Source organism: Mus musculus, chromosome 11 (genome assembly GCF_000001635.26).
Source record: "Mus musculus strain C57BL/6J chromosome 11, GRCm38.p6 C57BL/6J".
Lineage (NCBI taxonomy): Eukaryota > Metazoa > Chordata > Mammalia > Rodentia > Muridae > Mus > Mus musculus.
The window spans coordinates 50,253,557-50,275,016 of record NC_000077.6 but is presented as its reverse complement, the minus strand read 5'-3'; the positions used below and the strand labels follow the sequence as shown (position 1 = coordinate 50,275,016).

The window sequence follows — 21,460 nt, the reverse complement described above, 5'->3', positions numbered from 1 at the left end:
CTAAACCTTCCAAGTTGTCTTCAGCCTAACTAAAATAGTTCCTTCCCCACTCATAAGGCCTTCTCATCTTTCAGACATTAGTTACACTACTTCAGGATCTGAGAATGTGTCTCTGTTGGTTGAGTCACCCTCAGCTAAAAGAACTTCAAGGCCAGCCTGGGCTACATGAGCTAGTTTAAAAGAGAAAGGGGAGAGACTGCTGGACAGAGTGGCCTTTCCATACTACTTTTGTAGTTTCCTCTTAATCTAAAATGAATTCACAGTAAACACTTAAGGACAATGGAGGCAGGCAGTACCAGTGTACTTGATAAACCTGTTCTCTTCCTAAAAGAAAACAATGTGGGCTGGAGAGATGGCTCAGTAGTTAAGAGCACTGACTGCTCTTGCAGAGGTCCTGAGTTCAATTCCCAGCAACCACATGGTGGCTCACAACCATCTGTAATGGGATTGGATGCCTTCTGGTGTGTCTGAAGATAGCTACAGCGTACTCACATACATGAAACAAATAAATCTTTTTTAAAAAAGAAAAGAAAAGAATGCAATGTGCATTTGCAGCATGGCGACAGTCCCAGCCTTCGGGATGGCAAGGCAGGACAGTCAAAAGTTCAAGACCCGACCCACAATAACACTCCAAAAAGTTTTTAGGCACCAAACTGTAAAGTCGGCTGGAGGGACCTTGCCATCCTCAGAATGTCTCTGGCAAGTGGGAGGGACCTCCAGAGGCCTCATGTACTCCCTGTGCTGGGCTGTTTGCACCCTAATGGGCAACTATTTTAAACTACAGGCAAATGACATAAAAGAGGTAAAATCCTAACAACAGGGTATGTTAGAGGCAGTTCTGTTGTATTTCTTTTTCGTGTTGTTTGTTTTGAGGGATTCTGTGGGTAGCCCAGGTTGTCCTGGAACTTTCTCTGTAGAACTAACTCAAGTCTGGCCTCGAACTCAGAGATAATGCCTGCCTCTACCTCCTGAGTATTGGGATTAAAAAGATGTACAGCAGTACTGCCTAGCTCCTTATGTCTCTCTCCCTCTCTCTCTCTCTCTCTCTCTCTCTCTCTCTCTCTCTCTCTCTCTCTCTCTCTCTCTCTTTGTTTTTTTGATTTTGAGATAGGGTTTCTCTGTATAGCCCTGGCTGTCCTGGACCTCACTTTGTAGACCAGGCTGACCTCGAACTCAGGAATCCGCCTGCCTCTGCCTCCCGAGTGCTGGGATTAAAGGCTTATGTATCTCTTAAAAAAGAACTGCTGTGGGCCTGTGTGGGCTTGTTTTTCTACTGATAGCACCTGGAGGGCTCTTCCCCATTCTTTGCTGAGGGAACATGTGTATGATCTGAAACGCTGATGCACGCCATTTTCCCACTGGGATTTCATCTGCAAGATTGGGCTGAAGGCTCTAAAGCAGATTCCAGTATTTACAAGGATCCTTCCCAAGATAGCCAAACACTGAAAGCTGTAGAAAACATGAGATTTACTGAATTTTACTGGCTGTAACATGGGATCAATGGGTCTCATGTCCTAGGGGTGTTTGAATATTCAGTGGGATCCCAGATTAAGAAACTCAGACAGGGGCTGGAGAGATGGCTCAGTGGTTAAGAGACTGACTGCTCTTCCAGAGGTCCTGAGTTCAATTCCCAGCAATGGCTCACTACCATCTGTAATGGGATTGGATGCCCTTTTCTGGTGTGTCTGAAGACAGTGACAGAGTGGCAAGGTACACTTTGTAAATAATGAATTTTTCCAACAAAAACAGCCGTGAAGCCTCTGAACGTATCTATGCAGAATAGAGCTGTGAGGGAAGGAAGCTGAATTCATTAGGAGTTCTAGCGAGGTGTGGGTATTTGCTACAACCCTAGCATTTTGTAGGCTAAGAAAGGAGGATTATGAGTCTAGGTCAGTCTGAATATACAATGAGTTGTAGTAGGGGAAAGAGCCAAACATGAGGCTTTCTTTTTGTTTTATCCTGTGCTCTGGAGGAGTTCCAGGGAGCCACAGCCTTGGTGCAGCTATGGTATGACTGAGGAGAAAAAACTCAAGGACAGCAGAGCCAAAGCTTGGTGCTGTGAAGACCCAAGAGCAACCAGGAGTCACAGAAGGGCTCGAGAAAAGGAGTGATCACACATTTGCTAGTCACCATCATTATTTGACCCTGGAGTCAAATATGGGTAGGAGCCATGGTACAGCAACACTGGTTCTAGAAATCATTCAAATAGTTCAAAGAGAAGCCCCTGGTGTTAGTGGATACAGCAAGTAGGTGGGGTGAAGAAAAACTTTGGGGTATAAATATAGCTCAGTGGTAAGTGCTTGCCTGGTGTGGAGAGTCCTGTTGACTCCCCACCAACATTAACAACAAGAAGAAAAAGAGCTAGGTATAGTGGTATACTCTTTTAATCCCAGCACTTGGGAGGCAGAGGCAGGTGAAGCTCTGACTTCTAGGCAGTACAGCTTACACAGTAAGTAAAGACCCTTCCTGTCTTAGATGGGTGGGTGGGTGGGTGGGTGGACTGGTGGTTGAACTGGTAGATAAAAGAGAAAATTAAGGAGGGGTAGGTAAAAGGTAAAGGGGGATGGTGGAGACTGCTTTGATATAGGGGCAGGGGTCTCTGGCTTCTGTTTGTGGAACTGGCTGGCTAGTACTAACATCCTCTAAAATAGGAATAAGGAGTGGGGACACTACCTAGGGCTAGATTGCATCTGAAGGCACCTGTGTGCCCTAGGGCAGGTGTGCAGATGGTTATGGAGGGAAGCAGGAGTCTGCAGAGGTGGGTGAGCACAGGATACAGCACATTCCATCCCCTGTGTGCTCCTCACTGTCCCAGGACGGGGTGTATGTGGGAGTTTGCTCTTATATGCTTGGTACTCATTCACATGAAGTGAACAAAACTGGGGGTGCAGACGATGGGGTATGACGGTTGAGTCACTCTGAAAGGAGAAGGGAGAAAAGTCGCTCTGGGCAAAGAGAGGAATGAGTGCCGGAGCCCCGAGGCAGGAATGAGCCTGCACATTTGCAGACCTGCAAGGTTCATGGGGTGCTGTGGGAGCAGGAGAGGTGGTGGAGGGGTACCCTGTGGGAGCAGGAGAGGTGGTGGAGGGGTACCCTGTGGGAGCAGGAGAGGTGGTGAGGGGTACGCTGTAGGAGCAGGAGCAGGAGAGGTGGTAGAGAGGCAGCTGCTAACTTAGCATTCCAGCCAGTGGCATTGGACTTGTTCTGGGTGAGGTGTTCAGCCCTTGGAGCATGAGGAAGAGGGAGGAGATGTGATCTAGGACATGTGTAGTAGGACAGAGGAGAGGACTACACTGCTTCATCCGAGGACAGGGATCAGAAGAGAGAGCTCGGAGGCCAAAAAGAAGGAACTGGGCAGGTGGTGGTAGTGGCACATGCCTTTAATCCTAGAGAGTTCCAGAACAGCTAGGGCTACACAGAGACACAGAGAAACCTTATCTTAAAAAGAGGAAGAGGAGGGAAGCAGGAGTCTGCAGAGGTGGGTGAGCACCAGGATACAGCACATTCCATCCCCTGTGTGCTCCTCACTGTCCCAGGACGGGGTGGGAGAGCAGCAGGGGTGGGCGAGCTGATGCTAAAACAAGACCGTGGACAGGAATGTGAGGCACTTTGAAGAGAGGCTGATACATAGACTCATTAGCTGGCATATGGTGTGGGGCACAGATGACAGAGAAACGGAAGGACTCAAAGTGTGGTCCACATCCAGAGTAGGACGGATGGAAGTCACCTTATAGAGGACCTGAGGGACGCAGTGGGTGGTATGTGGCCGGGGAGGAAGGAGGAACAGCAACAAGAAGAAATGGTGGCCACTAATTAGGGGATTGCTGACATCTTGGCCAGGTACAGTGTGTGTGCACTTGTAATCTCAGAACTCAAGAGCTAACATAGCCAGATGTATAACCAGTGAGACCCTAGAACAAATCCCAGGCAGGTGGGAACAGCGATTTTAAGAGTGTTGCTCTTCCTGAGAACCTGGGTTCAGTTCCCAGCACTTACATGATAACATATAAGCCTCTGTAACTCTAGCTTTAGTGGACTAGACACCCTCTTCTGGCCTCTGTGAGCACCAGGCACAAACATAGTGCTTTTAGATGCATGCACATAAAATAAAAGTGATCTTTAAAATCTTAGTAGTAGTTTGGAAGAGACCTTGTAAAGAATGATGGGGGTGTTGCCCACAAGCCAGGATGCTGATTTTTGTCTGTAAGGTATGAATGACTATAGCTTCAGAGCTGTGCTGATATCCTGGAGACCTCCCCCTAGAGTTGAATTTGGTGGGTAGCATCAAGAATCTCTGGCCTTCCTGTAGGAGAGCTGGCCCACGTGGGGTGGGAATCAGGACTAAGGATGCCATTATAGAGACACTAGATATTCTGCGGACCACAGCTACCCAATTACATCATCCCATGGAACAGTACCCCATGGAACTAGATCATTCTAGAATTCTCTGTATCTCTAAGCTCAGCATATGCTCATATAGATGGAGTCTGGGCTTGTATTACTGTACAATATTCACATAACTTTACTCTAGTAGTGGTGGGGACTGAACATACACTATCACAGATTGTAGGTGAGCACCTTGTTTCTGTGTCCTATCTCCATCCTGATATTATTCAACCTGTTCAGATTGTCTTCTCATCTTCCTTGTGGATGTCTGGAGACTAGGCACCCAGGCTTCCCCCACTTTTCCTTCCCCTGCAGGGATTTTGCACATACTGAGCACTCCTGCAAGTGTCCAGTGCTTGCGAATCAGCCAGGGCTACCACATCCTACAGTACCCCACCCCAGCCTACATCATTCCAGTGAAATCTTTGCCTAGTTGAGGATGTGGCCAAGCACTTCTCCTGGCTGCAGCACTGTGTTAGAAAAGTGAGCTGTTCTTTTGGAACTTGTCTGCAGCTGTTTGCATGTGGCTACTCTAGAGGGATTCTGTTCTAATCTGAGGCAGCTGACTGGCTTATAAATGACTTGACACCTTTGGTGTCCACCTTCACTGAAAAGATGGGAAAGTGACCAGCCAGATGTCACTTGGAGCAAAAGATGATGATAGGAAAGATAGAAAGAGCTGCATGTGGTTGTGAGGCACCATGTGTGTGCTGTGGATTGAACCCAGGTCCTCTAGAATAGCAGCCTCTCTTATGCAATGAGCCATTTCTCCAGCCCCCAAGGGCTTGTTCTTAAATTGGATTCTTGGATCAGATTAAGTTGCTTACTCTGCCCCACGGTTCCCTTTCTTAGACAAACTATGTAGCCATATGTGGATTTAAAGGACTGCCAGCTGGTAGGGGTAGAACTCTGAGCCATCAGCTTTAATAATCAAGAAAATCCTCATGAGGGGCTAGAGTGATGGCTCAGCAGTGGAGAGTGGACACTGCTCTTCAAGGACTCAGGTTCTATTCCCAGCACTCACATGGAAGCTCAAAACTGACTAGAGGGGCTGGAGAGATGGCTCAGCAGTTAAGAGCACTGACTGATCTTTCAGAATTCAAATCCCAGCAACCACATGGTAGCTCACAACCATCCGTAATGAGATCTGATGCCCTCTTCGGGGTGTCTGAAGACAGCTACAGTGTACTTACATAAAATAAATAAATAAATTTAAAAACAAAACAAAGCAAAACTGACTAGAACTCTGGTCCCAGGGGAATCCAGTGCCCTCTTGTGTCCTCCATAGGCACTGCACACATGTGACACATAGACAAGCAAGCAGGCCAAACACCCAAACAATTAAAATGGATAAAAGGAAAATGCTGATAAGGTGGGAAAGAAGGTTGGCAGCAGTGGAAACTGAGAGGTGAAGGAAACTCCTAGTGACCAGATCACAGGCTGCTGCTAGGACACAAATTCAGATTAGAGAATGCCGCACTGCTTCCAAATCAGTAGCCCTTCCCTGCAGCCAGATTCATGAGCATGGGATTCTGCACTGCTCTGACTCCTGAAAATCGAAAACTAAAACTGTTATGAGGAACACTTTCTTTGTTAAATAAATGAAGAGTCTTAAGGGACTTAAAGATGGTTCAGAGGTTAAGACCACTGGCTGCTCTTCCATTCTTCCAAAGGTCCAGAGTTCAGTTCCCAGCAACCACATGGTGGCTCACAACCATCTGTAATGGAATCTGGTGTGCAGGCATACATTCAGACAGAACACTGTATACATAAGTAACTAAATCTTAAAAGAAGAAGAGGGTCTCACTCCATAGTCGAGGTTGGCTTTGAACTCTAAAGACTTAACTCAGCCTACTAAGTACTGGGATCACAAGCATATACCACACACAGCACCAGGCTGGGACATTTTTGATATCACACTTCATGTGCTCAGAAATAGTAGGAGATGGATTCAGTACTGGGGGTGAGGGGTAAGGATAAGATATAACTTAATAAATGTGAGCATAGGGAAGGAGGTGTTTAGAGCTGAAGCCCAGGGCTGGGAGGGAGGGAGCCACACTCTGCCAGTTCTCATCAAGGAATTCCCACCCCCAACTCTTAGGGAGCTTATTCTATGGCATGCATGGGACATTTGTTTGCCTTATTCTATAGCAATGTCCAGTTTGCTCTGTGCTCTCAGGAGACTGGAAGGCCATTAAGTGCAATGACTGACTTATTTGCCTGTATAGTCCCCACAGCACTTGTAAACTGGCACAAGAAAACTTTTTTTTTTCTTTTGGTTTCTCAAGACAGGGTTTCTCTGTGTAGCCCTGGCTGTCCTGGAACTCACTCTGTAGACCGGGCTGGCCTCGAACTCAGAAATCCACCTGCCTCTGCCTCCCGAGTGCTGGGATTAAAGGCGTGCGCCACCACCACCCGGCACAAGTAAACTCTTAATAAGGCTAGCAAAGTGAAGCTAGTCACAAAGAAAATGAGGGTGCCAGAGCAGACATGATGGAGTCCAGTGACAGACTTTCTAGGAGTGGCAGTGTTTGTAAGGTTGCTAATGGGGCAACTGGTGAGATGGCTCAGTGACCCCACACACACACACACACACACACACACACACACACTGTGGTCTGTATGAATACCCCTCACACACACACACACACTGTGGTCTGTATGCATACCCCCACACACACACAAAATAAGTAGATGTTAAGTGGAACAAGAGCTGAAAAATACAACCAGCTCATGTGGTGCGTGCAGAAGCTCATGTGGTGCGTGCCCTGTGGAGGGAGCGTGTGGCTTTGATAAGGATAAGAAATGGGCAGGTAGGTGGACATAGGATTACTGTGGCCTCCATTGCCACTACCTGAGGAAGAAAAACTACAGTCAGCATTCCTGTCTTAGTCACTGTTCTCTTGCTGTGAGGAGACACCATGACCAAGGCAAAAGAAAGCGTTCAGAGGGTTAGTCTAGGACCGTCAAGGGAAGTGATATGGTGGCAGGCATGGTGCTGCACAGTACCCAAGAGTTCACATACGATCCACAGGTTTCACGTAGAGAAAGAGCAAGACTGTCCCCAGTGTGGGCTTTTGAAACTGCACAGGACACCCCCAGTGACTTAACTCCTCCACTGAGGCTCCTACTCCTCCCCAAACAGTTCCACTGACTGACTAATATATAAGCATAAGGGGGCCCTTCTCATTCAAGCTAGCCCGGCTCCTGTGGTTGGAAGTTATAGGATCCATAGTAAATCAGCCGAAGCACAAGGAAAAATGTATTGGTTTAGGACTGGAAAGTCGGGTTGGGGGCAGAGGGGCTGGAGGTGGCAGCTGAGGACATTGGCAGGTCTTGGGTATCACAAGATACAGGATTCCTGTGGTGACCTAATGCACAGCAGCCATCATCAAGCTTGTGTCCTGCCACGCCCTGTGCAATGCTCACCTTCCCATAGCAATTCAGATGTCTAGTTCTGACTGGCCAGGCCAGACCTAGTGATAGAGGCAGTGCTACAAGGGGAAGCAGAGGGCAGGGAGGTGTGAGGGAGCAATCAAGGTCCTGCTTGAGTCACTGTTGGGAGCAAAGGGACCTAAGACAAGGCACTGCTCCTAAGTCTGTGTTCCAATGTTTTTCAGCATCTTCATGATACAGTGAAGAGGAGTCTTGACAGTGCTGCCTCCCCTCAGAATGGCGATCAACCAAATGGCTACGGAGACTTGTTTCCTGGGCATAAGAAGACACGCCGGGAGGCCCCTCTGGGGGTCAGTGTGTCTGCCAATGGGCTTCCTCCTGCCTCGCCCCTGGGCCAGCCCGACAAGCCTTCAGGGGGAGACACCCTGCAGACCGCTGGGAAGCACTCTCTGGGGCTCGATCCCATCAACAAGAAGTGTCTGGCAGACTCAGGCATCCACCTGAATGGAGGCAGCAACTCCAGTGAGCCCTTTCCTCTAAGCCTGAGTAAAGAACTCAAGCAGGAGCCAGTGGACGACCTGCCGTGCATGATCGCGGGCGCTGGAGGCTCCGTAGCTCAGAGCAACCTCATGCCGGACCTCAACCTTAATGAGCAGGAGTGGAAGGAGCTCATCGAGGAGCTCAACAGGTCAGTGCCCGACGAAGACATGAAGGACCTGTTTACGGAGGACTTTGAGGAGAAGAAGGATCCAGAGCCTCCTGGCTCTGCCACACAAACCCCCCTGGCCCAGGACATTAATATTAAGACTGAGTTCTCTCCAGCAGCTTTTGAGCAGGAGCAGTTAGGTTCTCCACAAGTAAGGGCTGGGTCTGCAGGCCAGACCTTCCTAGGAGCCTCATCTGCCCCTGTGGGCACAGATTCTCCAAGCCTTGGGAGCTCTCAGACTCTGTTTCACACAACTAGTCAACCTGGGGTGGATAATTCCAGTCCAAACCTGATGCCGGCATCAGCCCAGGCTCAAAGTGCACAAAGAGCCCTCACGAGTGTGGTATTACCTAGCCAGGGCCCAGGCGGGGCCTCGGAGCTGTCCTCTGCTCACCAGCTCCAGCAGATAGCTGCCAAGCAGAAGCGCGAGCAGATGTTGCAGAATCCCCAGCAAGCTGCCCCAGCACCCGGCCCAGGCCAGCTGGCCACGTGGCAGCAGGCAGGGCCCTCCCACAGTCCCTTAGATGTTCCTTATCCCATGGAGAAGCCTGCCAGCCCTTCTGGCTACAAGCAAGACTTTACCAACTCAAAACTGCTCATGATGCCCGGTGTGAACAAGAGTTCTCCTCGGCCAGGAGGCCCCTACCTCCAACCTAGCCACTCCAACCTGCTGAGTCACCAGTCACCAAGTAACTTGAATCAGAACCCCGTGAATAACCAAGGGTCTGTGCTAGACTATGGCAATACAAAGCCCCTTTCTCATTACAAAGCAGACTGTGGCCAAGGTGGTCCTGGGTCTGGCCAGAACAAACCAGCTTTGATGGCATATCTTCCCCAGCAGCTGCCCCATCTGAGTAACGAGCAGAACTCCTTGTTTCTGATGAAACCAAAGTCAGGAAACATGCCCTTCCGGTCATTGGTTCCACCTGGCCAGGTGAGTAGGCCCTTCACTTGCCATCACTCAGCTACGGGCACTAGTGAATGCACATACTGAACTAGAATCAGCATGCACGAGACAGTGGTAGCGGCTGCTGTCATCCTTTGAAGTGGAAAACGTAAAAAACAGGGCAAGGCTGGTGTTCGTGTTTTGAGGCACGGTTCATTTATCCTTGGCTGGCTGTGGAGCCACGCTGCTCTTGAGCCTGATTCCCCGCGCCTCTGCCTCCCAAGAGTTGAGATTACAGATGACTGGAATTGATCCTTAATAAAAATAGAGTAAAATTCCTTAATGTAGCAAGGCAGTGGTGGTGAGACCTTTAATCCCAGCACTTGGGAGGCAGAAGTAGAGGATCTTTTGCAATTTGTGACCAGCCTGGTCTACAAAGCAAGTTCCAGGACAGCCAGGGCTACATGGAGAAACCTTGTCTAGAAAGAAAAAAATTCCTTAGTATAAATTAGTCTTTAACTACATAAACATTTGAGAAATCACCTAATTTAGTTTAGTCGTCTCTTGCATGCCAAACAACTACATAAGTCCTTGCCAAAAAATAAATAAAATAAGGGGCTGGAGAGGTGGCTCAGCCATTAAGACTGGCTGTTTTAGAAGTCCTGAGTTCAGTTCCCAGCAACCATATGGTAGCTCACAACCATCTGTAATGGAACCTGATTCTCTCTTCTGGTGTGTATGAAGACAGAGCACTCATATAATTAAATAAATAAATCCTTCTCGTGTGTGTATGTGTGTGTGTGTGTGTTTTAGATAGTCAAATAGCCTGGCATGGCAGCACATACCTTAAATCCTGCATTCTCTGAGGAGGCAGAGGCAGGGGGAATCTCTGAGTTCAAGACCAGCCTTGTCTATATAATGAGACCCTGTTACAAAACAACAAACCAGTTGTGGTTCACAGTAATCCCAGCACAGGGAAGTTGAGGCAAGATTGCCACAAGTTTGAGGCCAGCCTGGGCTACAGTGTGAGGCCTTGCTTGTTTTGTTTTGGAGAAAAGAAACGAGGGGGAGGGGATGAATGTATTAAGTTCCATGGCTTTAAGCATGAACTCAAGAAAGGCAGGGTACAGAGCTGGTGGGCCATGTGCTCAGAACTTGCTCCTGAAACAGGAGCCCGGCAGCTCACTGGCCAGCCTGTCTAACTACACTGAGCAGCTCTAGACTCACGAGATCCTCTCACAAAATGAGGTGAAACAATGAAGAAAGTCACTTGATGCTGACCACTGGTGCACAAAGAAACACCAAATAAAATTTGAAATCTAAACACTATAAAGTATCTGTGTCTTCCCAGAAAAATACGCATAGACTAGTGAACATAAAAACGATTTCATGCTCTCTGGGCCAGCCATAAGGCAAGTCTGCATTCTTAACAACATAGCATTATTTTGCTTTTGTTTTGTTTGGTTGGAGGCTAGGATATTTGTAGGGTATTAGTGGTTTTTTGGCTTTTTTTTTTTTTTTTTTTTTTCTTCGAGATAGGGTTTCTCTGTGTAGCCCTGGCTGTCCTGGAACTCACTTTGTAGACCAGGTGGCCTCGAACTCAGAAATCTGCCTGCCTCTGCCTCCCAAGTGCTGGGATCAAAGGCGTGTGCCACCACTGCCTGGCTTGTTTTTTGGCTTTTAAAAAATAATTTATTTTTATGTACATTGGTGTTTTGCCTACATAAGGGTGTCAAAGGTTGGCGTTACAGACAGTTGTGAGCTGCCATGTGGGTGCTGGGAATTGAACCTGGCTCCTCTGGAAGAGCAGTCAGTCTCTTAACCACTGAGCCATTTCTCCAGCCCTATTGTTTGTCTTTAATGAGGCTTTTTATAGGTTGGTTGGTTTGGAGTGTTGTTTGCTATTTTAAGTTAGGGTCTCATGTATCCCTGACTGATCTGGAACGCACAGAGTTCCACTTGCCTCTGCCTCCCAAGTGCTAAAACTTAAAGATGCCTCCACACACATGAGGGACATTTCATGTCCAAACTATAAAATCAGGGAAGCAGAGGCTTGGAGTTACAAAAGAGAACAAGACTATCACTGGGTGCCGCTTATCTGGCCTGATCAGGGTTGGATCCATACTATCTGACTTGTATCCCTTCATCTTTGTTGACAGGAGCAGAACCCTTCCAGTGTCCCTGTAGCTGCCCCAGCTGCCAGTGTGGGAACCCAGCCTACTGTGTCTGTGGCCAGCACTCACAACAGCTCGCCATACCTCAGCAGCCAGCAGCAGGCAGCTGTGATGAAGCAGCACCAGCTGCTCCTGGACCAGCAGAAGCAGAGGGAGCAGCAGCAGCAGCAGCTGCAGCAGCAGCAGTTCCTGCAGAGGCAGCACCTCCTGGCTGAGCAGGTAACAGGCACCATTTCAGCTTGTTTGCACTCAATGTCAGTGTCGTGTCCTTTAAAACAATAAAAACAGGTGAAGTGCTAAAGTGCTGGTCAGCCTATGGCCTGCATGCAATCCCTGAATCTCACATACACGTGAAGAGTGAGAGTCTACAGCACACCGTGGCACACACATCTCAAGAGCAAGCATTCACGCACACATTCACGCGTGATGATAGGTTGTTTGCTTGTTTGTTTGTTTAAGAAGTTAGGACCAGTAGGCTAGAGGTCTGTTCCCAGCACCCCCACATCAGGTGGTTCACAACTGCCTATAACTCCAGTTCCAGGAATTCAACCACCATATCTCACCTCTGTGGACACGTCTGTACATGTGGTACACATAAACCCACACAAACAAATATGTTTTTAAGAATATGCCAGCCATGGTGGTGCACACCTTTAATCCCAGCACTTGAAGGTTAGAGGCAGGTCAATCTCTGAGTTTGAGGCCAGCCTGAGCTACATGGTGAGACACTATATCAAACAACAACAACAAAACCTTTAATATTCAATCTTAAAGAAGGGGCTGGAGAGATGGCTCAGTGGTTAAGAGCACTGACTGCTCTTCCAGAGGTCCTGAATTCTATTCCAAGCAACCACATGGTGGCTCACAACCATCTGTAATGGGATCAGATGCCCTCTTCTGGTGTGTCTGAAGAGAGCTTATATACATAAAATAAATAATTCTTTATAAATAAATCTTTTAAAAAAACATTTATTTTTATATGTAAGTACACTGTAGCTATCTTCAGACACACCAGAAGAAGGTGTCAGATCTCATTACAGATGGTTGTGAGCCGCCATGTGGGTGCTGGGATTTGAACTCAGGACCTCTGGAAGAGCAGTCAGCACTCTTAACCGCTGAGCCATCTCTCCAGGCCCTATAAATAAATCTTAAAGAAAAAAAAAAGGCTAATGAAGTAGCTCAGTGGGTAGAAGTCCTTGTATGCAGTGTGATGACCTAAGTGTGACCCAGAGTCCCACAAGGTGGCAGGAGAGGGCTGACTCCAGCAAGCTGCTCTCTGAACTTCACACCATGGCACACATCCATACACACACAAATAAATAAAAATGGCATAAAGTAGAGCAGCCCTTGAAGTCCTGCGATCACGATGCACATTTTCCTACTGGGTTGCCAGGCATAGTGCAGACCCCAGGCAATCATGAGAGCCTTTGAGAGGTTGAACCATGTCTTCTAATTAAGACGGGAGCCAGCTGGGCATAGGAGCCCTCGCCTGTAATCCTAGCTGCCAGGAAGCTGATGCAGGAGAATCACCCTCATGTTTAGCTACACAGTGAGTTCGAGGCCAGTCTGGGCTACAGAGCGATGTGGTATCTCAAAGGGAGGGAAGAGGCCAGGGAGGGACTCAAAAGTCGGAGACCCTGAGTTCATAACTCTGGGACCCGTGTAAAGCAGGGTCCAAGTCTGTAACCCTAAGTGGAAATGGGAAGCGGGGACAGATGCCCTTGATGCAAGCCTGGCTTCAGTAATGAACAAAAGAAACCCCGTGACAGCACGAGGAAGAAAGCAGGACCCACACCAAAGCCCTCTGACACGCCATGGCGATGCTTACCCACGTAACAAACAGAGAATACTGTGGACCCGACTCTAGAGACCACACTTGCTGAGGTTGCTTACTACCTCAGGTCCTTATTATGTTTTGTTTTGTTTTTCTAGACAGGGTTTCTCTGTGTAGCCCTGGCTGTCCTGGAACTCACTCTGTAGACCAGGGTGGTTTCAAACATAGAGATATGCCTGCTTCTGCTTCCCGAGTGCTGGGATTAAAGGTGTGCAATACCACCACCACCACGCCCGCCATCTTTAAACTAGCTGCTTATTAGGATATATTCATTACCACATATGGTTTGCTTAGCCAATAGACTTCATTGATGTCCATTGTAACTGTTGTGCAGAGTTGTGCAGTTACCACCAGAGCCCATGCTTATCGCCCCAAACACTGCACCCGTGAGCAGTCCCTTGCCTTCCCTGCACTCACGGGCGCCTGTGAGCAAGTGACAGGCCTGCTGGTGCCCCTTGTGAGTGACACACTTGCTTGTACACCTTGCGTTTCTCCTCATTGGTTTTGACTTCAGACTTCCATTGAGTTTTCCTGTTTGTTTCTGTTCTTGGCACTTTGTAGGAGAAACAACAGTTTCAGCGTCATCTGACCCGCCCACCCCCCCAGTACCAAGACCCAACACAAAGCACCTTCCCACAACAGGTTGGACAGTTCACAGGTGAGGAGAGGTGGAGGAGGCTGGGGGAGGCAGGCTGGGGAGTGGAGCTCATGGTGTACGGTCCTGATGGAATTGACTTGCTCACAGAAGCTCTGCTTAGGAAGGGAGGGCTAGATTTTCAGTTTCTTTGTGGCACAAGAAGGTCTCCAGGGTTAACTATGAGGATACTCAGTTAAACATCCATCTGGAGCAGAATTATTACTGTTAGAGGCATCTTATGTGTAAGCCTTTGTTTTGTTTTGTTGCTAGACAGGATTTTTCTATGTAATAGCCTTGGCTGTCCTGAAACTCATCTGTAGACCAGGCTGGCCTCGAATTCTGCCTCTGCCTCCTGAGTGCTGGGATAAAAGGCGTGTGCCACCCCCACGACCTGGCTTATGTGTAAATCTTAATTAAAATAGTTCTTTGTATCCTTAGGTGAACCCCACAGCAAGCTGGGTTTGGTGGTGCTTGCCTGTAATCCTAGCACTTGGGAAGTGGAGGCTGGAAGGTCAAGTTCAATGTCACCTTCAGCTTCTTAGTGAATCAAAGACTCTTGTCTTTAAAAGAAAACCAACATTTCCAGATGGAAAGATGTATTCTAGTGCACTCTGGTGTCACAAAGAAGGGAGGCAACTGAGCCTCAACGTCACCTCTGAGCTATAGAGATTGCAAGTCACATGGCAGGTGTATGCTGGCCTTGCCTTCCTTAGTTAACGTTCACTGTGAAGTGTCATAGAAACTGACCACAGCCAGGAAAGAGTCTAGGTGCAGTCTGGTGTGCTGGCTAGGAATATGGAGTTGGAAGTCTATTGGAGCCACTGGAGCATGTGCCTGGCCTGGGTTCTCAACTCCTTCCATGCCACACTGATGTATATGGGCTGTTAGCACAGTGAAGTGGTCCTTTTCAGCTCTCCCCTTTTCGTCACAACTGTTATTTAAGTTATTTTTATTAAGTCTCCCTTTGATGGGTGTTATGCACATGAGATATAAGTGCCTATGGGGGCACATTTGTGTATGCCTCTGTGTGTATGTGTATTACATGTGTGTGTCTGCATGGGTGCACTCACATGTGCTTCTTCTGTGCTACTGGCGACTGGAGTCAAGGCCTTGTGCGTGCTAAGAAAGAGTTCTGCCTACTGAGCTTCTCCCTCAGCCCCACATTCAGTTCTCAACACTTCCCCAAATGGCAGGCACAATGCCTTCAGAGTCGTGCATTCCTATGACCTGCTGCTCAAGCTGTGACCTTGTCACACCATGTGATGGCGTTGGCTTCCACAGACAGATTCTGGGGTATTGGTCTTGAAATCCCTAGTCCCAGCTGAGAAAACTTTGTTGGCTACTTGATAAATAAATGAATGAGACAGCTGGCTTTCGCCTGTGGATCTCCCTCCATCTGTCTTTGAGTTCTGTCCTGTCCCTGTGCCCGTGACATGTGAGGGCTCTGACTTTCATGCCCATGACATGTGAGGGCTCTGACTTTGATGCCCGTGGAAGAGGAGCTCAGCTTGGGCCTCAGAGACAGTTGACCATGACAGTCAGGAATGCCAACATGGGCTGGCAAGATAGTTCAACAGGTCAAGTCTGATGTCCTGAATGTGATCCCTAAGTCCCACCTGGTGTGGAAGGGAGCTGTATGCCTAGTTTATGACATTTGGGAAGAGGGAGATGCTCAATTGAGAGTAGGCAAACCTGTGGGGCATTTCTTAACTAGAGATTAATGTGGGAGGGCCCAGCCCATGTGGGTGCTGCTACCCCTGGTCTGGTTGGTGGTCCTGGGAGTAAGAGCTGAGCAAGCCGTGGTAAACAGGCTAGTAGGCAGCATCCCCGTATGGCCTCTGCTTTAGTCCCTGCGTCTGGGTGTGGTGGTGTATACCTTTAATACTAGCACTTGGGAGGCAGAGGCAGGCGATTTCTGTGAGCTTGAAGCCACCCTGGTCTACACAGTGAGCTGCAGGACAGCTAGAGTTACATAGCGAGACCCCATCTCAGGTTTGGTCATGGTGTTTATCACAGCAGTAGAAACTCTTTTAACTAAGACAGGAACTAACCCCTGCCTGTTGTCCTCCTACTCCCTCACGCTTGTGGCACATATGCACCTGCACCAATATGCACACACAAACATAAAAATGAATGCTGATTTGACGGCTAGAACTTTCTTTCTTCTAGGACCTTCTGCTGCTGTGCCTGGGATGAACAACTTGGGTCCGTCCAACTCCAGCTGTCCTCGAGTGTTCCCTCAGCCTGGGACTCTGATGTCCATGGGCCCTGGACATGCCCCTGTCTCCTCTCTCCCCTCCAGCTCAGGCCAGCAGGACCGTGGAGTGGCCCAGTTTACTGGGTCCCAGAGTTTGCCTCAGAACAGCCTTTATGGCATGGCATCTGGCCTAGCCCAGATAGTTGCCCAGCCCCCACCACAGGCTACCAGCACACATGCCCACATTCCACGGCAGACCAACGTGGGCCAGAACGCCTCCACCTCGGCTGCATATGGACAGAACTCTCTGGGGAGTGCCAGTCTTTCCCAGCAGCACAGTAAGGGAACCCTGCCTCCTGGTTTAACAAAGCCACAAGTCCCAAGGGTGTCAGCAGCCATGGGAAGCCAGAATGCCTCGTGGCAGCATCAGGGAATGCCAAACCTGAGCAGCCAGACGTCTGGGAACAGCAGTGTGAACCCCTTCACTGCAGCTCCCAGTTTCCACATACAGCAAGCCCACCTGAAACTAGCTGGCCAGCAGTTCTCCCAAGCCATGCCCAGCAGGCCCATGGCGCCTCTGAGTTCAGCAGGTGCAGCAGGGCCCATGCTGCCCCCAGTGAGTGCACAGCAGAGGAACAGTGCCCCTGCATCTGCACCTCCCCAAGCAGCCCCGCAGCAGGGCTTGCCTGGCTTAAGTCCTTCGGGGCCCGAGCTGGGGGCCTTCGGCCAGAGCCCCACCTCCCAGATGAGCGGCCGGCCAGGGCTACACTGTGCGCAGGCTTACCCTGTGAGGACCATGGGCCAAGAGCTGCCCTTTGCCTACAGCGGGCAGCCAGGTAGCAGTGGTCTGTCCAGTGTGGCTGGACACACTGACCTGATCGACTCGCTGCTGAAGAACAGGACTTCTGAGGAGTGGATCAATGAATTGGATGATCTTTTAGGGTCACAGTAACAGAGACGACTGTGGTGTTTTCAGTGTTTAGTCATCTTATATTTTTGTTCTCAGATTCAAGAAAGCAACTACTTTGGACCAAAAGCCATGGCCCAGAGAATTGGGCCAGTAGAACCTAAGCCACACCTGAGGCCAGCTCTGGTCAGTCTCTGATGGTCCATTGGGCTGGCTCAGCACATTGACATCACTAACTAGGGTTGGGATAGCTTCCTACCCAGATGACCAAAAAGCCAGTGGAAACAGTTAAGCCCCTCCATATCAGGCTTACCAAGAATATGTGCCCTGTTTTTACCCGAGATTTCTCCACTTGCCTCAAGGCTGGGAACAAACTTCTGTTGGAATTTTAAATAGGATTATTTGCATTTTATAGCATAGGCATAATTTTTTTAATTTAAGATTTTTAAGCAGATTAGGACAGGTGGTGGTTGTATTGTAAGTGGCACTGGGAACCCAGGGTTTCCTTGGGAGTTGAGGCCTTCTTTATTCCTGCTCTGTCAGCTTTCATGGTCACTGGAAATCACTGCCACAGTACAGGCTGTGACTGCAGATGCCAAAATGATTAGGATGCCACAGATGGTACATCTAGTGGTCCAGATAGGATCCCTCCTGAAATCTCCTACTTCTTGTCTGCCACTCACTCTTGAGGACACTGGGCCCCCATGGAATCCCTCCATGCCCTAGCATGGCTAAATGCTGAAGGTGGAGGTTCAGCATGTCTGACAACCCGGATGTACACCGTAGAAGTGCCATTCAGTTGTACACACATCTTTCCTCCTCCACATCATCCCCACGACCCTTCTAACTCCTGGCCTCTTCCAGCCAAAACGGGAAAAGTGGCTGACTTCACTGCATTAGAAGAGGAAAAGTCCAACTCCTTAGGGAGTCTGAGCCTGGCACGGGCTTGGGGAAAGAAGGCTGCAGGCAGCCTGCCGTCTAGGCATCACTTTATTTTTTATCCTCCAGACTTCTGCTCCTCCCACAGCTGATGACTTGCACTTTTAAAGTGGTTTTATAACACTAACCCGTCCTTGCTAAAGATTGAAGTAGGTTCTCTTAAAAGGTCTATTGATGGACATGTCTGAGCAGAGAAACCGTGGAATAGAATATGGTGCGTGGGCTGCTAACAGCAAGAGGGAGCACTTGTCTTCATCACAAGCAAGATGATGAGCACAGAGTGAGACCTTTAACAGGATGGCGGAGGGAAAGGTGTTTGCTGGAGTGACTTCCGTGCAGAGTGGTCTATAGAGAAACTACAGCTCTGCCCATTGTCCTGGGGTCCTGGAACTTCGTCCAGTGTTAAGAACTGAGCCAAGGAGAAGCACGAGCAGCCTTCGCACCTGGAGGGTCAGAACGTGCACACACTGCTAACTAGTTTGCACCGGCAGTGCCTTTTTCACTGAGGGCACCTGTGCTCTCAGGTCCTTGTCCCTCATAGCCATTTCTCCTGCCATGTCCCCCCCTCCCCCAGCCCCCAGAAACTCAGTTCAGCTCTCAGAGAAGCAGGTGAATCATAAAGTCAGTGAAGACGCCGCCCTCTGATTCTCCCCACTGTAGGGGGAAGGAAGGGAGTGACTTCAGTGGGTTCTCTACCAAAAACAGGGCTAAGGGCTGGAGATGGATCCCCGTTCCTTGTCCAGCCTCCTGCTACCGCTGCCCACCTCCTGCCTCCATTGCCCAGGCCACACTAGTTGGCCCCAGCACTCTACCTTAGGCCCAGGCTGGCCACAGGCAGTGGGCAGCTCACTTGCTGCAGTGTCATAGCAATAAAATGTGATTCTTGGGGTCTGCCCAGAGCTGCCCATGGCTTTATTTATGAGTGTGGCTTTGAGGAGTTGGGAAGAGGTAACCCACTTCTCTCCCATCTTCTCCGAGCCATGACTCAAGAAGAAAAGGGTGCTCGGACTCTCTTATACACATGTGCTTTGTGTAAATAAATGTTTACAATTTTATATTGAAGATGGAATAAGTGTTAGAGCGTCCAACTGTATATTTTTTACTTTTATAGATTTTAAAACTGATCCTTTATATGTGTTTGGAGCTATGATAAGTTTTATGGCAAGCAGTTGGTATTGTTAACTTTTTATGATCATCAAAAGTACATAAAAGTCCTATTAATCCCCTTACTCTGCTTCCCTTAGCTCTGGTATACACCAAAAAGAAATCTTTACTTTCCTTGTGTTATAAAAATAATAAAAATATTTTACTAGTATGGAAATCACAAGCATGTTTGACTTCAGTGGGACATTTGACAGCTGTCAATTTCTCTGATTAGCTTCACTCTCTTCCTGCATGTCTTGTGGGGGCTCCCTTGCTGGTGGCAATGAAGGCAGAGAGCACCACTGGCATGCTACAAAAGAGCAGTCCTCTCACTGTGGTCAGACAAGACAGATGGGGAACAACACATTCTAGGCCTCCAGGAAGTCAAAGTGGGACTGGAGAGCTGGGGCCGATACAAAGCAATGGTGCACTGGAAAAAAATAATTAGGAGCCAACTAGGACCCAGTATGAGATCCAAATGCTTTTTTGTTGTTGTTTTGTGAAGTTCTGGAACTTGCTCTGTAGATAGACCAGGCTGGCCTCAAATTCAGAGATCTTGGGGGCCTCTGCCTCCCAAGAACACTGAGATTAAAAGTGTGTACTGTATTACACATACCAACCACCCCCAAAGCCTTCTTTACACACAATGAGAATGATCCTCCTACTTCAGCACTCCTAAGTGCTAAAATTACAGACACACACCGCTATGCCCAGATGATAATCACCTCTCATAATTAAATTATTCAGCCACAAGCATTTTGTTACAGGAACAGAAAATGAACTAAGAACTCATAAGCCTAGAAACAGGAACGGGAACACAAGGCACTGTAGGACACTGCCTGTAGGAGCCAGTCTGAATGACCACCATTGCTAGATTGGAGGGAGGGAGGGCTTAGAGACATAGTAGCCCTCTGCTCTGATACAAAATTTGCCACCTTGGCAGAGCCCCCAGCAAGCAGTAGCATCAGGCTTGGCTCGTGGAAGCTTTGAGAAAGCCACCATCCTTCCAGAGGAAAGTCACAATGCAAAAGTAACTGAGGTGTAGGGAGAGGAGGCAGACACTAGAGATGAAGTTACTGTGGGAGGAGTGTTCAGTCTTGTTGGGCCCAAATTCACCAGCCAGGTACATCCAAGAGGACTCATGGGAAGCCAGCCTGGGCCTCTGCAAAGCTGTGTGCTCCTCCTATGACCAGCCTGCCAGTAGCAGAGGTGCCCTGATAGCAAGGAAGATTCTGGATCATAGAGGAATGGGGCCAGGAGGCAGCTCAAGAGCTCCCAGAAGCCAGACCAGTTCAATTATCCTAAGCCCATGGGAGGCTGAGCCAGAAGAATCCCCGCCAATTCTAGGTCAGCCTGGGCTACATAGAGCTTGTCTCAAAAACAAAAAGCAAACACAGGTACTTTGGTGAACTCCTCATCCTGTGTGTGCAGCCTGGAGGGGTAGCCTGCAGTTCCTGCCCTGTGCAGGTCTGGGGAGATGTCAACAGATGGGGGTGGGATACAGCTAGCTCCCATCTAAGATGCTCAACTTGTGACTGCTCTGCTCCTCCACGGCGTGAATGCGATGTGCAGAGGAGGGGCTGCTCCAGGATCTGAGCTTGGGTGTCTTCCCAGTCCTCCCACACACAGCACTGCCTTCTCCCGATGCTTGGCACTGATGCAAGTGCAACTCAAAGGTGCTGCGGCATCCACGGAAAGAGCCGCGGAGGCTCCGCATCTTTGCTGTCGCCGAGCTGGCTATGTGCATAATAAATACATATCATAAAATTTAAAAAAAAACCAAAATACTCAAAAAGGGACACATGGAGTCTGACCCGTGCAGCACATATCTAGACTCTAGCACTCAAAAGGAAGGCCAGGAGTCCGAGGCCAGTTTGAGACAGCACAAAGGAATGACGGGAAGGAGGGAGGGAAGAAAAGGAAGAGTTTAAAAAGGAAACATGGGGAGTGGGTAGTTGGCTCAGTGATAAAGATCATTGGCTGCTCTTTCAGAGAATCCGGTGTCAGTTCCCAGCACCCACATGGCAGCTCACAACCCTCTGTCACTCCAGTTCTAGGAGATCCAACACTCTTCTGACTGGTGGCATCTGGCACACATGTGATGCACATACATACATGGGAGCAAAACACTCAAATCTTAAGACAGAAAAGATGGCACTGGAGCAGTAACAGGAGTGGAGAGAGAATCCAGGAGAGCCGGGGGCAGCTGGAACACTACTGACCTGGCACCATGGCAACCCTGGAAGAGCTGCAGC

At 48.8% G+C, this 21,460-nt stretch overlaps 1 protein-coding gene across 2 annotated transcripts in view; it reads left to right on the top strand.

Moving 5' to 3' along the window:
* Positions 1 to 19,383, top strand: part of Maml1 (mastermind like transcriptional coactivator 1) — a 37,498-nt gene extending 18,115 nt beyond the window's left edge. For both annotated transcript variants that reach the window (XM_006531918.4, NM_175334.3), the window contains 4 exons: positions 8,007 to 9,422; positions 11,534 to 11,767; positions 13,944 to 14,040; positions 16,189 to 19,383. In XM_006531918.4, coding sequence (XP_006531981.1) covers positions 8,007 to 9,422; positions 11,534 to 11,767; positions 13,944 to 14,040; positions 16,189 to 17,168 — 2,727 coding nt within the window. In that variant the 3' untranslated portion in view covers positions 17,169 to 19,383. The remainder of the gene's footprint in view (positions 1 to 8,006; positions 9,423 to 11,533; positions 11,768 to 13,943; positions 14,041 to 16,188) is intronic.
* The last annotated feature ends 2,077 nt before the right edge of the window (positions 19,384 to 21,460 follow it).